Source organism: Sceloporus undulatus, chromosome 6, assembly GCF_019175285.1.
Source record: "Sceloporus undulatus isolate JIND9_A2432 ecotype Alabama chromosome 6, SceUnd_v1.1, whole genome shotgun sequence".
Taxonomy (NCBI): domain Eukaryota; kingdom Metazoa; phylum Chordata; class Lepidosauria; order Squamata; family Phrynosomatidae; genus Sceloporus; species Sceloporus undulatus.
The window spans coordinates 153,189,263-153,206,835 of NC_056527.1; the positions used below are offsets into that span (position 1 = coordinate 153,189,263).

A 17,573-nucleotide genomic window follows, 5' to 3' on the forward strand; every position below is an offset into this window, starting at 1 on the left:
CAAATTGAACATGAGTCAACAGTGTGATGCGGCAGCTAAAAAGGCCAATGCGATTTTAGGCTGCATCAATAGAAGTACTGTATAGTGTCTAGATCAAGGGAAATCATAGTGCCACTCTATTCTGCTCTGGTCAGGCCCTCACCTAGAATATTGTGTCCAGTTCTGGGCACCACAATTCAAAAAGGACATTGAGAAACTGGAGCGTGTCCAAAGGAGGGCCATTAAAATGGTGGATGGTCTGGGAACCATGTCCTATGAGGAACAATTTAGGGAGCTGGGGGTGTTTAGCCTGGAAAAAAGAAGGTTAAGAGGTGATATGATAGCCCTGTTTAAATACTTAAAGGGATGTCATATTGAGGAGGGTGCAAGCTTGTTTTCTGCTGCTCCAGAGACTAGGACCCGGAGCAATGGATGCAAGCCCCAAGGAAAGAGATTCCACCTCAACATTAGGAAGAACTTCCTGACAGTAAGGGCTGTTTGACAGTGGAACATATTCCCTCGGAGTGTAGTGGAGTCTCCTTTCTTAGAGGTCTTTAAAGAGGGGCTGGATGGCCATCTGTCGGGGATGCTTTGATTGAGATTTCCTGCATGGCAGGGGGTTGGACTGGATGGCCTTTGCAGTCTCTTCCAACTCTATGATTCTATGATTCTAAAAGTCTAGAAATTTAGGTTAAAAAATTGACCCAAAAAACCTGATTAGAATCATCCAAGCCATTGTATTCCCCATCACCATGTAAAGATGCAAGACAGTGGACAGTGAAGAAAGTGGATAATAAGAAAATAAATTCATTTGATATGTGGTGTTAGAGAAGCATGCTGAGGATACTGTCGACAGCCAAAGCTCAAGTGTGGAAGAAGCAGGAACTTCTAATGATAGATGGCTGGTTCCTGAAGTTAGATGACATGAAACAGATGGACAGACTAACTTCTTGGCTAAACCAAAGAGATATAGATAAGACTGAAGAAGCATGGTTTCCCATAACAGGGTTTTGCAGAAAAAGATGGCAATAGCAAAGCAAGTGGCTTTGAGAATAGACAAGACAGAATTAAGATATATGAGTATGAGATAGAAGACTGATATTTGAAATAGCACCAAGGGAATCTTTGTGGGGTTTTGTTTTTGTTTTCTTTGGATATTAAAGAAAGACAATAAATAAAAAGACTAAAATAGTAAATATCATGTTTAATAGAAGGGACTTAATGTCAGGGGAACATGGGAAGTATGAAGGAAAATATTATTTGTTTTTCTTCTATTACATGGAGAATAATGAAGACAAAGCTTAACGAATACGAATGTCTAGATTTGTATAAGGATTCTGATTTGCTTTCAATGTGCTTGTAACTCTATATTAATAAAAATATAACTATTTAAAACATGGGCCTTTGAACAGATCAAGCCTGAAATCTCTCTGAAAGCCAAGATGCCTAAACTGAAGTTGCCATCTTTGGCCACATCATGAGAAGGTCTAGACAAGACAATAATTCAAGGAAAGGTAGAAGGCAGCAGAAAGAGAAGAAGACTGCAAACTAGATGGATAGATTTAATTAAGAAGGTCATAAGTATGAATTTACAAGGACCTAAGCAGAGTAGCGGAGACCAGAGGGCTTGGAGATGTCTCATCCATAGGATCTCCATGAGTTGAGGTTGACTCAAGGGCAGTTAACAACAAGAGCAAATTCAAACCCTATGGCCTAAAACCTATTGCTGGCCCAAGCTGAGTAGATCTTTTCAATCAATGGCATTTATGTATGTGTTGATTTACCATCCAGGAATTGAATTTGGTTGGGACTAGCAATTGGATATAAACCCATGACTGAAGCCAGTTTTAATATTGTCAACCTTCCCAACTTAATTATATAATGGAACCTTTTAGGATCTAGTTGTCTCAGCTATGAACATATATGTATTTTGATGGAATATAATACATTAGGATGCCATCCATTATTTGCATTATTGGAATTAGTGTCCTGAACTATCTTGGATTGCTAATTTTTGCTTTTTGTATGAGCAGGCCATGAGCTGTAAATAAACAAAAAAGCAATTGAATTTAGTTGGGACTAGCAATTGAATGTGGGCCCTTGACTGAAGCGAATGCTGCAGACTGACCATGTTAATTGATTTTCTTCTCTTATCTGTTGTTTCCCCAGGATACAACTCTACGAACCACATCTGGAGAAATCCCAACTGTCCAACTTGGTCTCCAATTAATCAATTCAGAGGTGAGGAAAAAAAATCAATCATGGTGGGTTCCATCTAGAATATCTGAGCTCCTTAACTTGTTAGAGGGGATGGATTCTGAGAGATTATTATTGGCATGAAAGGCCTGTTAGAGCCTGTATTTCATTCACAGCGGAGATGCCCATCTTGGGGCAGTGAATGTGAAAGGGCCAAACTGCAGAGAGAGAAAAAATAACCTTAGAATCCTCAACAGGAGGAACATTTATTAAGGAGATACATTCTTGGTTAGCAACAGCCAGATTCTTTCTAAACTAATATAAAAGAGAAAAAGGATGTAGGAAAATGGAAAAGCAAGCAAGGAAGGAAGACAACAGATCCTAATTCCTCTCTGTCTAAACCCTCTCATCCCTAGTGGACAAGAGAACAACAAGAACAAGTACACAAACTGCTGTTTCTTCCAAGTCCCGGATAGTTCTCTGTCGTCCAACTGTTCCAGCTGCTTTTAAAATGTCCCAGTTTCTCTCTTCTCCTCCCGCTTTCACCCTTTGTCTTTGGATTGCTTCAGCTGCTGCAAACTGAGTTCTAAGGACAAAAATAATTTATCCTCCACTAATGTAGCAGGGGCACAAGGAGAGGTCAGAATAGTGTCCTTTCCAACAGGCTCAGGCAAAAGCAAACTGCTGCAGCCTCTCCTAGCTTGTCTGTGCTTCCTCATTAACAACATTCTCCATCGTGATCACAATGTGATCTTGCTTGGTCACACAAGTGTCTTAGTTTTTATCTTTGAAAGGTTGAAGGGTACAGTGAACTATTCTACCCTGCCATTGCAAGAACATTGTAAACAGCAGGCAGCCAGTGCTGGAGACGGGCCACTCATGGAGCAATGTCATGAATATAGATGATCATTTATGTATTGTCTCATAAAGCACTGAGTTCTCTCCCACCCATCTCACCCCAAGCTCTTGTAAAGGAGGTTGTGTTAAAACAACAGATGATGATTGCTCAGCCATGCTCAGCATCAGCCTCTGCCTGTCAGTACAAATGATCTTGTAAAGGATGGAGAAAAGGCACCTGCCTTTCCATTGTGTTTGTGTGTAGTGGGGAATGATCAGTGTGTCTGTGAGTATGTCTGTCTGGGTGTGGTTAAAATAACAGGAGATCAGCACTGCCACCAACTGACCCACAAGTAACAGGTGTTGAATTTTGATGTGGTCATCTCAGCCGCTGACCTGGCATTTCTTAGTTGAGCTGCTAGCCATAGGGATGGAAAGAATATTTAATAAATAATAATAATAATAATAATAATAATAATAATACTTTTATTTCTATCCTGCTTTTTGTCAAGACAATCAAAGCAGTGTACAAAGATTAAAATACCTCAATAGATACATAATATCTCTCCCTCTTTAAAAGGATTACACAGCATAAGGGTAAAATTCAACAATTAAAAAACCAAAACGATAACCAATACCAATAACCAATAACCATGGAATATTTTTTTTAAAATATTCCAATGAGAAATGAGTTTCCCAAGTTATCAGGAAACTCTGACGAGGACAATGTTGGACATATATATATATATATGTATTATAGGTTTCCTGTATAAAGATACAGTCGTCATAATAGTTAAGGACTTATCCTGTGTGAAAAAATGAATAGAGGAGAAAAATGCAAGTTTTCTGCGGAAGGCAAAGGCAAAAAAAGCCAAGAAACCTAAGTCAGAAACAACTCGAAGGCACATGAAACAACTTAATTTGAGGCACTGATCTATTATAACTTGCTATTATTGTCATTGCTTATAGTAATGGTGATGAAGGGGGTGGTAGCTGAGCCATCCCTAAATGTGAGCTGGACAAGATGGTTTTCCAACCAACTGAAAATATACCGAGGATCATGACATTATAAGGCCAGTTCTGCAGTACAGTAGCAAGCAACAACAAGGCACTTGCTTTCCCTTTTTCCCCCCACCACAAAGTTAATTTGGGACCAAACTTAAGGCTGGCGGGTTAATTCCATTGCTCTTTCCCCCTGGAGACCCCCATGGCTGGGGCAGGTCTGTCTGGTGAGGTACTTTGCAGTAATGGCCCAGGGGGGTCACCAGAGAGGGGCTGGCATGTGATGAATTATTCACAGGGGTGTCGGTAAGTGCAGAATTAATCCCTTTCCTTCCAGCTGGCTGGCGCACTAAATTATCACTCCTAGTCATGCGGGAAAATGCTGCGGAATTCATTTAGCTGATTATTGTTTTGATCTAGGAACTGTTGCCCCCTCCCTTCTTTACTCCAGCTTTCTCTTCCCTTCCGCCAACCCACACCCACAAATGTATGAACAAGCGAGGGAGGGAAAAGAAAATATCGGATGACAGGCACAGCTTCTTGATTCTCTCCTTAAAGCTTGTTTCAGCAAATCGGCCCCAGCAACAATGAAAAAGAATGAATTTGTCGCTGGAGGCGGAATGGAAGGGGGTTGGAATAAAGCTCCACTGCCAGTTCAATCAATCCCAGCTTTGCGGTGAACTGGACCATTTTAATTTTAACCTTTTGGCATTTGTAAGGGTTTTCTTTTTTCTTTTTCCATATGGCAGCAGGTGATCGGTGCAGAGAGAGACAGATACATAAAGAGGCTCTCTTCTGAAACTCAGTTTGATGGGTGGGCAAGGAAAGCACTGAAATCCATAGAGGCCAGACTAGCCGGTTGTAGATTCCTTGTAAGGCTCTTGACCTCTTGATTTACCATTGCTGACCCTGTAAACCAGGGGTGGGCAGATTGCATTTATCTCTCTAGTTCATACATGCTGGACTGCAACTCCCATTGGTCTTTGCTAGCCAGCTGAGCCAATGCTGAAGAATGTTGGGAGATGTAATCCAACAACAACTGGAAGGCTGCAGTTTGACCATTTGTGCTGATAATGTATGCTTTCATGGAATGAGAAAGGAAATACTTGTTGTGTGCTGTTGTGTTGTTGAGGAAAAGGCAAAGGGCCTGAACAGACAGGCCAAAATAAAGCTGCTTCGGGTCACTTTGGAGGTATGCTGTTTAAATGATGAATGCATCCTTATAGGTCAGAAGCCATGCCAAAGCCACGCTCCAGTCCTAAGGACTGAAGAGCAGTTTTGGCTCAGCATCTAGCCTCTTAAGATCCTGTGTCATTTAAACAGCATACCTCCAAAGTGACCCGAAACAGCTTTATTTTGGCCTGTCTATTCGAGCTGACTGAAGTAGTCCTTCATCACAGCTGCTGCCCATTAGGATCCCCGCAATGAATGTTGTAACATTGCTCCAATAGACTGGGTTTCTGGGTTAGTTTATGACCACATAATTCATGCATAAACTGGTGTTACACTTGCATATATCACTGACAGGATGCCAGCCATAACTCGCCATCATGCCAGCATAAATCACCAAGAGGATTCCAACCAGAGACCTCCTTCTTCATCATGAGTGGTGCTATTTTGTCTATTTAGGACCTTATCGGACACATTTTTCCCAGTTATGGGCATGGGAAGGGGATGCTTGGGGCCACACTAGTCTGAGAAAAAACGCATTTTACCGCATCCAAAGTGTCCTCAAAATGGCCCCATTTCAGCACCCGGCACCCATTCGGGACTGAGGCACGTCGTTTGCCTCGGTCGGAAGTCTTCCATTCAAGCCAAATGACACACCTCAGTCCTGAATGGGAATGGCTTAGCACTGGGTGTCAAAATGGGGCCATTTTGAGGACACTTTGGGATGCAGTAAAATGCATTTTTTTCTCGGGCTTGCACGGCCCTGAGCATCCTCTTCCCATGCCTATAATGGGGGAAAATGTGTCTGATAAGGTCCCTGGTGATCAACATTCACCACCAAACTTTGGAAAGAGAAGGACCAGTCCTATTAGCATTGTGCAGTAACAACAGGGACACATGTCCCTGTTTCAAGGAGATTACTATTAAATGTTCAACACATGGAGAGAGGAGGGACATGCTGGCAATTGTAAACAAGGGAACAATATGAATTAATTAGGTTCCTGTAAAAGCTTGTCTGCCGCTCCTTCTTCTGCACCCCCTTCCTCAGTCGCACGTGCCAAAGCACCAGGGCATCACCCCCTGGATTGCTCTGAAATCCCCCCACCCACGTGCGTTGAGACCCCTCAGTGTTTGGAGTGCCCCCACCCAAAGGGGCGCATGCAAAAATCCATATATTTGCATTTGCCTGGCGTGTGCTTCCCTCAGTCTGCCAAGCTTTTCAAAGCTATTCAAGGGGATTTAATTCATTCTATAGAAACAACAGTCTTGTGATCCTTGGCTTCTTTCTTTCCTTTTTTTAACTTGCTAGCTGTCACTTTAAACTGTTTTTTCTGAGTAACAGTGGCTTGCTTTTTAAAACAACAACAACACTCTTTCAAAAATACACAAAAGGAGATTTGGGCTGATAAGAGTGAAATTAAACACACTGTTTTGTGATGTAGCTGTGCTAAAGTGACAGATGCTGACAGATTGTTAAGTGCACAGTGGGCTATGTGGGGGAGCTGAAAAACCATAAATTAAATGAATAATGTATGATGGTGTCATGCTGCCTTCTCCAATCTGATATCATCCAGATGTGTTGGATTGTGATTCCCATCATCCCCGGTCAGCTGGCTGGGGATGATGGAAGTTGTTGTCAAATGCACCTGTGCGGGTCTGTGGTTTCACAAGAGGAATTTTTGATTGGAAGTCTCTGCAATAATGTACTGTATACTCTCCTGACCCTCCGCGCTGAAGGACTACACAGTGTTTGGCTGCAATCCAGCATCTTTTCAACATAGTGTAAATATCCACTGTGAAAATATGCACCATACAACCCCCATTCAGAATTACAGTGTTACACTACACATGCCAATTACTAGGTGCCATTGTGTGATGCATAGTATAAAATGCACAACTACAATGTGCACTACATGATGTGCAACTGCACCACACAATGCCTCATGTGAAGCCACAACACAAAGGGGGAAAGTGGGATGAACAGAGTGAAAAAACAGGACATGCAGCTGAGGAAGTGGGACAGCAGAGGATTAACCAGAGCTATAAATAATAATAAATAATAAATCTTTTATTTGTATCCCGCCTTTCTGCTGCAGGGCAATCGAACGGCTCACATGTTAAAACAGCACCAATATATAGTACACAATACATATACAATACAGTATTTAACTACCCCCTGTAAAAAGAATTAAACATAATACACTTAAAATTGATCTGTTAAAATAGAATATTGTCAACAGTGCAATAGTCCAATGGGCAAAGTGGTGGCCTGCTCCATAAGAAGGGGAGAATTTATTCATAACTGAGTCATTCTACTCAAGGAAGGCCTGCCGGAAAAGATCCGTCTTAGCATGTGATTTGATGGATCTCTTCTGGCAAGTCATTCAACAATCTGAAATGATCCTGTCCAAATGGGTCACTTGGAGAGTATGGATCAGTACTTTCAGTTGCATTCACTGTAGCCAATCTCCCTCCATTGATATTCTTGCCAATGAGTGGTTTAATTGCCACAGCAAAATGTATTGGGTTTAAAGTAAAATGATTCCCACAGTTCTTTAGCAGTGTATTTATCTATCCACATTTGCTTGTAATATGCATATGAAATCCAAAGGGATTACTGGAAAGAAAACAAGGGGCAAAATTACAACTTCTGAGGAAATAGATTTAAGTCTACAAGAGCTCATGCTGCCAACTTCTTTCTTTCAGTTAGTCTCAAAGGTGCTACAAGATTTTTCTACATACTGAATAGAGCGGAGTCATAGGTCCTCATTATTCTCCATCAGGTTCCTTTCTTCCATAATCTTCCCCCCTCCCTTCAGCATCTGTTAGAAGCCTTGATTGCTGCAGAAATTATAGTGGCGTGATAGAATGACTATCGAATGGGAACGGATTGCGCTGGCCTCGCTTTGTTAGAAAGCTAATGAGTGGTTTACAAGGAGGCCATGGCTAAGTGAAGTAGAGAGACAGAGACAGAGACAGAAAAATGAATGCCTTTGTGGAGGAAAATGTTTCCATTTCCGCTCACATCTCCCCAAGGAGAGTTTAGGGGAGAGCTAATTGAATTATGAGCACGTGCGGCATTGCCGGCCAAGGTGCCCCATCTTTGCCACATGAAAGAAATGTGGTGGGGGGTTGTTGACTTCATTTTCAGCCCACCCTGGGCCCCATCTGTTTCTCTGGCTTGGCATAATTCATAAGGAGCCAGATAAAACTGTTGCATTTTGCATGAAGGTCTTGTTTTCTCTGAGAAATTCTTTGCAAGGCTAGGCATAATTGCCACCAGCCAGCCCAGCCCTTGCTCTCTTTTGATGCAGAGGGACCCAGGTTGGGGTCAAGGGCTTCCCAGCCTAATGAAATGGTGCTGGCTTGCAAGAGGCACATTTGGCGGAATTAATGAGGCACCGATCAGACTAGTAGCCGAGGTGTTTTTGGATCCACTTGTGCATTCTCTCACCAAGAGAAGGTGAAGCAACATGGGAAGGATTTGGGGCCAAAAGGCTGCAGACACAGTCACGTCCTCATAATAATGCCTAATGAATCATCACTGCCCCAGATCACGGAGTGGGAAATGGTGCAGGCCACTTTGCCGCCAACCATACGCAGCGACCAATTTAAGAAGTTAGAAGCAGATTATGGGGAAATGACTAGGTCTTATATGCCAGGCATGCCAGTGAATGCAGAAAGGGAATAGGAGAAGATAGGCCTTGCTGGGAAATGATTGAAGTTTGCATTCAATTGAATCCTCTTCAATTAGTGAGCCACCTTTGTTTAGTTAAGGAGCAGCTGCCGGGTGTCACTGTGCTGCGTTGCAGATGATGACTTTCACCCAGAGTGGCTTCGTAATAGATTTGTACAGTCATGTCGAAGGAGGGGAGACCATCACTCCGGAGCCAATGAGAGGGTGTCATGCGCCAGCCTTGTCCCTAATAAGAGCTGAATTGCAATTGAAAGACTGGATAGTTTATTATTTCAGATTTGGGAGAATGGTGTGGGTCTGTGTGTTGCTCTGCATGTGTGTGCACATACATGTTGTATGGCGAGTGTTCTTTTTATTGTTTTCTGGCATGACTGCTATGTCTTGAATAGCAGATCAACAAGCAGATGCTCACCAAATAATCCTTTTGCTTGCCAGAATGTGAAAGACACATACTAGTCCAGGGGTGGGAAGTCATATGCCCTTCGGATGGATGGATGGATGGATGGATGGATGGATGGATGGACGGATGGACGGACAGACCCCAGGGGTTTTAATAAAAGACCATGTATTTACATGGCACCAGAATGAAGCCAACATCTGCTCCAATTGGGTCTCCAAGGTTGAGGTGCCACAGCTAACAAGGTTCTGTCCTGTGGCCTTGGGCAATATATTGATCCCACTGATGTGGCACAAAGTGGGTCACTCCAGCAAACCTCAGTCCTTGGGTATGTCTACAAAGGAAGAGGGACTCATTCAAATATCAAAGGAGAAATGTTGTCACAGCACACCTAGCCAACATAGGCAATAGTGATGAATGCTGGGGGTTTTAGTCCAAACATCTGGAGGGTTGCATGATTCTCATCCCTTTAGGAGCCCTCACTAGGATATGCATTGGCAACCCTTGGAACAATGTTATTAAATAGCCTTATCACTTAGCATGAGTGATGTGTCTTAATGTAATGCACAAGAAAGAAACAATTAAAATGGAAGTTTGATTGGTTATTTGTTCAACTTCTAGTAAGCTGAGATATAATGCATCTGGGCAAAATGAAGTTCTTCCTACAAGTTTAAAATCACATCAGGCTTAACCTGGAAGACCCTTACAACAAATATTCATTGGAGGTAACACACTGGTGAAAGCCAGAGTGGTGTAGTGGTCTGAACATTGCATTATGACTAGACCAAACAGGGTTTGAATCTTGGTACGACCATGGAAACCTCATGAGCAAGTCATACTCTCTGTTTCAGAGGAAAGCAAAGCTAAACCCCCTCTGAACAAATCTGGTCCAAATAATCCCATGATAAATTGACCTTGGGGTTTCCATAGGTTGGAAATGACTTGAAGGCACACAACCACAAATACCACATTGGTGTATTCTGGTGGAGCTGTTCATGAAAAATATAATGCTTCCCCCCCCCTTTCTTGTTAGATTAAGTTGCTTTTTATACTGAACTTGATGACTTTTGATGGCAAGAGAATCCCTTCTAAAGTTTTGTTTAGTTGTGGTTGTGCTGGTTTCTGAATATGGAAGATTGTTATTACATATCATAGTGAACAGATTCTATTAGCCCTTTCCTCTTTGGATTTCTCTGACCTCTTCACCCACTTGTCTACCCTAATGGCCGTCCTAACATTCTATCTTTCCTCTAGCGACCGGATGTGTTTCTCACTTCATCTACCACAAACGGCCTTCCCGTCTTGGATACAAACCTTGTGGGACAACTGGGAACTATTAAAGAGCCATGGACCAGGCCGCCTTCAAAAACGGAACAGACCAACTTAGTTCCAATGACTCACCCAAATGTGAGTGCTGCTTTTTTATTGTGTTATACACTTCATACTTCTACTTCTCATTGATGTTACAATCTCCTCTTGAATAGAGAGCAGTGGTTATACTAATATTTGATGGATATTTGAGGATATCTGAAGGACTGTATCTCCCCATATGAGCATGTTTGAGCTCTAAATCACCCCACCACATTTTCAAACTTCTTAACTGGAAGCAAGGGAGAGGGCCTTCTTGGTGTCTGCTCCTAGACTTTGGAATTCCTTCCCTAGGGAGGCTGGGATGGTTCTCTCCTTGCTCTCTTTCTGCTGGCAAGTAAAATCTTTTCTATTCTCTCAAGCTTTTTAGGAATTGACCATTATGGACTTTTAATTTTTTGTTGTTTTGTTCTACAGATTATATATAAAATATACACCTCTATAATGCACATATACAGATAGATAGATAGATAGATAGATAGATAGATAGATAGATAGATAGATAGATAGACAGACTGATGCTTTTGTATGGTCTTTAGTCCAGTTTTGGAAGCTACTTTGGGTCTTTGAAGTGGGATACAAACAAATAAAACAACCGCACCATCAGCAATAATAATTGTGCCCAGAGGAATTGGATACAAAAGGAAAGTACAGTATAGACTACCATAAGAAGACGGTGAACCCATTTAAACTAGAATCCTGCCATTTCTTACACCTGCATAAATTCCCCTGTAGATGTGACTGACTACTTTTGTCCAGTGTGGAATATCTGCTTTCAGCTCAAGATTGCAGCTCACTTTGTCTGTGCAGATGTGCATTGGGATGTGTATTTGTTTGTGCATTCAAGTGTGCAATGTTATCATTCTAGGGTGATGTAGCATAATCCCAACTATGCCTAGGTTTGCATGCATAAATTCACACTGTGTGTGTGCCACCTTCAGATCACCTTATGGTGACCTCATGCATGTCATAGAGTTTTTTGGCCAAGGAATCCTTAAATATGGTTTTGTCAGTTCCTTCCTCTGTAATATCACCTATAGTACCTGGTATACACTGGCAGTTTCTCATTCAAGTATTAACCAGGTCTGACCCTGCTTAGCTTCCAAGATCACGCAGGATCTGGTGCCTTTTGGGTATTTAGGCATCTCCAATGTGGAATCTAGTCCTTACACTGAGGGACCCACCCAGTCCCTCTTCCCAGTCTTGCTCCTTACCCAAACTGTCAGCAGATACTACTATCCTGACCTTATTCAAAAGCATGGCTAGGCTGTATCATGAGTTTCAAAGCTTCCAGTGTGATAAAGAGTATTCAATTTTGAATCCATTTACCCAATTCATTGCTATTACAGTTGCATTAGTCTTGAGACCCCACGGCCCCCTACAGCCTGTACTTTTCAGCTCGGCGGATATACGGCTGACATCAGCAAAGCTTAAGTATTGATAAAACCATGCTACTGGGTTACCAGAGCCATTGCTTGCTAAGTGAAGGCCTTACGCCCACCATCCGTCTGGATTTTCTTTTTTCTCTCTCTCTCTCTTTAAATAACATGTGATTATAGCTTGGCTATTAAATGCACAGGAGAACACAGAAAATAAAGAGTGAAACTGGGGAAGAGGTGGGTGATTGCAAGGCTGTTATCTGAGGACTCTGTGGAGCACTTTAAAAATGCATGCTACCCACACACTTAGACTGTGCCCTTTTCTGCGAGCGGTCCAGTTGTGCCAAGCTGCTAGTGTGATACACTCCACACACCACAATTCGCTCCTACGATGGCAGATTTGCATTGGAAGACCTAGAGATTCCTAGAGAGAACATATTAATCAAATCCGTGAATAATCAAATCTGCAAAAGTTAAAGCATGGAGGGTCAAGTATACTCTGTTTACTCCTTGCTTGCTTTGTTTATCTGGACTTCTGACCTGGTATAACAATGTCTGGACTGGATATCGACCATCCTCATGCTTCTCCCTTCATCTTGCTCAAATAATCTGTGACTAACCTGGACTAGACTGACTATGTGACATCTCTAACACATCAGTCACCTGTTTCCTCAGTCACTTGCTGACTTGTGTTTAGGACAGGGGGATCTATTCCAGGGTTTAGTTCCAACTTCAAGTTTCCATCTATGTGGGTGTTGGAGTTCAACGCCCTGGATACCTCCTTTGAACTCCAATGCAAAACCTGGAGTGGGTTCACCACCCCACCTACAGCTACTACTACTACTACTACTACTACTACTAATTAGATAGATTTTACCATTAATCTTCCTCCCATCGGCTTGTCTGATAGAACTCCTACAACCCTCATAGCATCATCCTATTACCATCCCCCTCTCCTATCTTTCGTTCATCCCGAAACATATGCATCAATGTCCACATCTGTTCCCTATTCATTTAAAGTACTGAGTCAGTGATCGAATATGAATGTCTTGATGGCCTAAGAGAAACACTGCTTTACGTTCCAAAAATAATATATTCTTATGCCATTGGGGGGGAATCCTGTTTGTTCGCATTTTCTGCTACATTCTCTGCCATGTATCACAATCTGCTGCCTGCTTGTAATATGTGTGGATCTCTGTGCTCACACAAAAAGCACATTTCTCATCCCATATGATGGAATAAAGCTGGCAATAAAGGGGAAAGTATCGTTTCACCCTTCTTTCCCTCCCATACTCTTGGCCATTCAATCCATGGAGCATTATTGCTTTGCCTTTCATTATATACACGTTAGCTTTGATAGCAGCATAATAGAAAAACACAATAAACCACAGCAACCTTCATTGTGGAGGGGAGTCACTCACCCAGCAAATACCATGTTATTCATAAGACAAAGAACACTGTAGGACACTGAACTGGATTTGTTTTGGCTGAGTCAGACCCACACTGGATCAGACCCAAACACAGTGTGGCGATGTTATTCCTCAATGTGATGCCTTCTCCTTGTCATCACTAGAGTTGCTGTCACCCGGTGTAGTGACACTCATGGTGTCATCCCCCATTGACCTCCTCCTACTACCACACTTTACAAAAACCTTAGTAATATTTTTTTTCTACTAATGTTACTCACAAACCATCATTCCTGTATATGACTGAATATAATGGTAATAGTTGTGACATAAACAACTAGCAACATTAAAAGTATACCTTTAAGTTAGAATATCATACGCGCAGCCTAAATGTATTTATGTCTACATAGTTTTATGTGGTCAAAGTGAACATTTTGTGTGATGTGATAATTTTAAAGACAATTTTTAAATATATATATATATATATATATATATATATATATAAAATAATTAAAATTTTAAAATTTTAAATTTTTAATTTAAAAAAAAACCTGGGGCATTTCATTTCTCCTCTCACTGAGCCTTGCCCCTCTCACCAGCTCTTCAGTGTTTTAAAGGGATGCAAGTGAACATCACAGCAAAGCAGATATTTAGGGACCCGGTATGATCTGCACCCGCTACATCTCCTCTAGTGATGCCCCTGGCATCACCTGTTGAGTACCCAGCCTCCCATTCCTATTATCATAAAGGAATTTAAGAAAATAGCTTGCTATGTTACAGTTTACTTTGTCATTCCAAGGGAGGCAGGAGGGAGGAGAGGAATATTCGCTTTGCTTATGAGAGAACTCAAGGTGCATTTGGTCTTCTTTTTGAAATGAGGACTTTGAAATGCCTAGAAAGAGCATTTTTCCCAGACACAGATATGTGAAACTCTGGATACTGGATCTGTGGATATGTGGGTCAAATTGTATTTTATCATCCCAAAAAGCATTGTTCCTCTTCTCAGCTGAGTTGGTTCACCTTCAACAACATCCTCTATAAGCTGTATAGCTAGCAACAGCGCCATGGTCATCGAACACTTTCTGATTTTCTAAAATAGCTCAATGAATGGGAGAGAAGTCCCAACAAGAAGAGGGAATGCGCTACTTTTTCTCAACCAGTCAGGGAACCCATAGCAAATACCAAAGTGTAGATGATAGAGAAGAGTGCCGAGGATGCCATGGACAGCTAAAAAGACAAATAAATGGGTCCTGGAGCAGATCAAGCCAGAAATTTCTGTGGAAGCCAAGATGACAAAACTGAGGTTGTCATGCTTCTGATACACCATGAGAAGGCATGAATCATTGGAAAAAACAATAATGCTAGGAAAGGTGGAGGGAAGTAGAAAGAGAATAAAGCTGCATACTAGATGGATGGACGCTATTAAGGAGGTCATGGGTATGATTTTGCGAGAACTAAGCTGAACAGTGGAGGACAAGGAGTCTTGGAGATGTCTTATCCATAGGGTCACCATGGTTCGAGATTGACTTGAGGGCAGATAACAACAACAACAATAGGTAGTAAACACATTTCCAGCTACAGTACTACAGTTCAGGTTAGCACTGATCTCTGCAGAGGCAAGTCTGTACATACACAACTGCTCCCTGGTGGGTACGTCACTTGATTTGGACCCCAATTTGCATGAAGATCATATACAATCACTGTGAAGTCGAAGGCTTTCATGGCCGGCATCCATAGTTTTTTGTGGGTTTTTCAGGCTATGTGGCCATGTTGTAGCAGATTTTCTTCCTGACGTTTTACCAGCATCTGTGGCTGGCATCTTCAGATAATGCTTGCCTGGAAAAAGTGGGTGTCTATATACTGTGTGAGCCTGGGAATGCAGGAGTGATTTGCATGTGTATTGTTTTGTGCTGATGGCAGTCACTGTTTTTTACACATCAGTGTCCAAGATGCAAATTTCAGCAAGCCAGACTGGCATGATGAACACTGTTTAGGTTAGTTCAGGAGATGCTTACCTGGTATGCCCTTCCTACATTAGCATTCATGAAAGGAACAGAACTGTTTATATATATATATATATTCAGATCCCCGAAGTTCAGATTTGATTTTGCCAGGGAATCAACAGATCTCTACCTATGTAGCATCAAAGACATACCTCCCTAAATACCTTGGCAGAAAGCAAATCATTTGGGCACGGTTCTCAGGAAGCTTCAATGCATCTATTTTTGCTTTGCTGTTGTTTTTATTTTACAAATTAATCCCACGTGCCTTTTGAAGCCTCTCATCCTGTAATTCGATCTATGTTCTGGCTGCTTGCTGATTTTTTTTTTTACATAGCTTAATGCCCTTAAGCAGTATAAAAAACCAACCACATTTTGCACCCAAGTGGCATATGAACTGAATAAAAGGAAGTGTTATTCAAATGGCGTTGACCCAAGAGATGCAGAAGGCAGCTCGGTATGTTTGAAGGAGGTCTTCTGTTCGGCAAGTGTGCCTTTGGTGTGAAAAGCATGTTTTCAGTATATTCCCTGAAGGCTCCCTAGAATCCAGATACTTCCAAATTCTGGACTACCAATCCCAGAATCCACCAGCCACCCTGGCAAAGGGCCTTGTTGGCTATGGCATTCTGGGGGGTGTAGTCCAGAACAAAAATGTTTTCCAAGTACTGCAAGATAAGATGCATGCTCTTGAGCTGAAGAAGCCATTCTTCCTACTACCATCCTTGCTTAAGGCAGAGCAGGGCAGCTCCTGCACCAGCCATCTGCTGCCCCATTGGCTATGCTGGCTAAGGCTGTTGGGAGTTGTAGTTCAACCACATCTAGAGGACTGATAGGCATGCCAATGTAGGCAAGGAGGGAGGCTGTGGGTGTAGCTGCTGTGAAAGAATCATAAAGTCGGACTGGATCTCAAGAGCAGACGTGTCACTAGGATGGCGCAGGGGGTATGGGCCACACTGGGTGACACCCCAGAGGGCCAACATTTTTTTATTTTCTTATTTATTTATTTGGGTTAAAATATCTTTATTCCACCCCATATCAAAAAATCGTACAGTGGAGTACAGGAAACTAAACAATTTTAAACAATTTTAAAAGAATCTAAAAGTACTGTAATATAAAAAAAAATAGTCTGCGTGGAAGAAGAAAAGCCCTCCCTTCAGCCACCATCTTGAGGGAGAGAGATTGTATTGTATTGTATTGTATTGCATTTTTGTACTGTACACCGCTATGATCATTGCGGAATAAAAAGTATTATTATTATTATTATTATTATTATTATTATTATTATTATTATTCTACCCATTTAAAAATACATTTGAAAACAGTGCACAACATCTCAGAATTCCAGAACTCTCAGAACAACCTGGAACCAAGCTTTAAAGGCTCTAGCCAGGAGCAAAAATGAGGTCAGCGTAACAGCAGCAGATATTTGCAAAAGGAAAGGGCAGGAACCAGCTTCTACTGTTCTTGCTTCTGAAAATAAGCCTTACCCTGAAAAAGTTACAGTTTTCACTTGCTGCTATGGAAGAATGACAGAAATATACCTCCACTGTCCTAGCCTGAGAATGAACCCATGAAAATAGGAATGTGTTTTTCAGCATAGTTTTTACCTGTTCCAGCTTGGTATGTATCCTCCTCCCCACCCCATCTTCTCTCCAATAAAGAGATGTCTTGCACTGCAGGCAAGACAAATGAGTTGCCAGCATGGCTCATCCCCAACACAAGCGGCAATTGAACATGTCACACTCCAAGGCTACCCATTTGTGACTTGAGTGCTGAGAGTGCCAAATCACAGTGTGCATTCATGATGAAAAATACGGAGTGGCATGTGTGCAGCAAGAACCAAGATGGAGAGGAAGGCAAGCAGCTGGTGTGTGAAGCCAGCCTCTTCACACCTGCCACTGAAAAGCATCTCTGAGGTTTGCTCACTCCTGCTATCTCGTTGCATGCATGAATGTTGGCAATGTGAGCTAGAAAGCAGAATCCACCTTTGATAAAATGCAAGTATATATCTCAGCTGGTCACTATAAAACACATAGATTTGTTGGCGGAAGGAAGGAAGGAAGGAAGGAAGGAAATAGATCATTCCAGCTATGCAGTTCCATATTCTCACATTTTCCTCTCTGGTTTTGAGACCAACAATTA

At 41.9% G+C, this 17,573-nt stretch overlaps 1 protein-coding gene across 4 annotated transcripts in view; it reads left to right on the forward strand.

Annotated features, from left to right (window-relative positions):
• The window catches only part of CCDC33 (coiled-coil domain containing 33), a 112,352-nt gene that overhangs the window by 57,163 nt on the left and 37,616 nt on the right, over positions 1 to 17,573 (forward strand). For 3 of the 4 annotated variants that reach the window (XM_042475304.1, XM_042475308.1, XM_042475306.1), the window contains 2 exons: positions 2,149 to 2,220; positions 10,533 to 10,685. In XM_042475304.1, coding sequence (XP_042331238.1) covers positions 2,149 to 2,220; positions 10,533 to 10,685 — 225 coding nt within the window. The remainder of the gene's footprint in view (positions 1 to 2,148; positions 2,221 to 10,532; positions 10,686 to 17,573) is intronic. The other variant, XM_042475305.1, reaches the window with a different exon arrangement.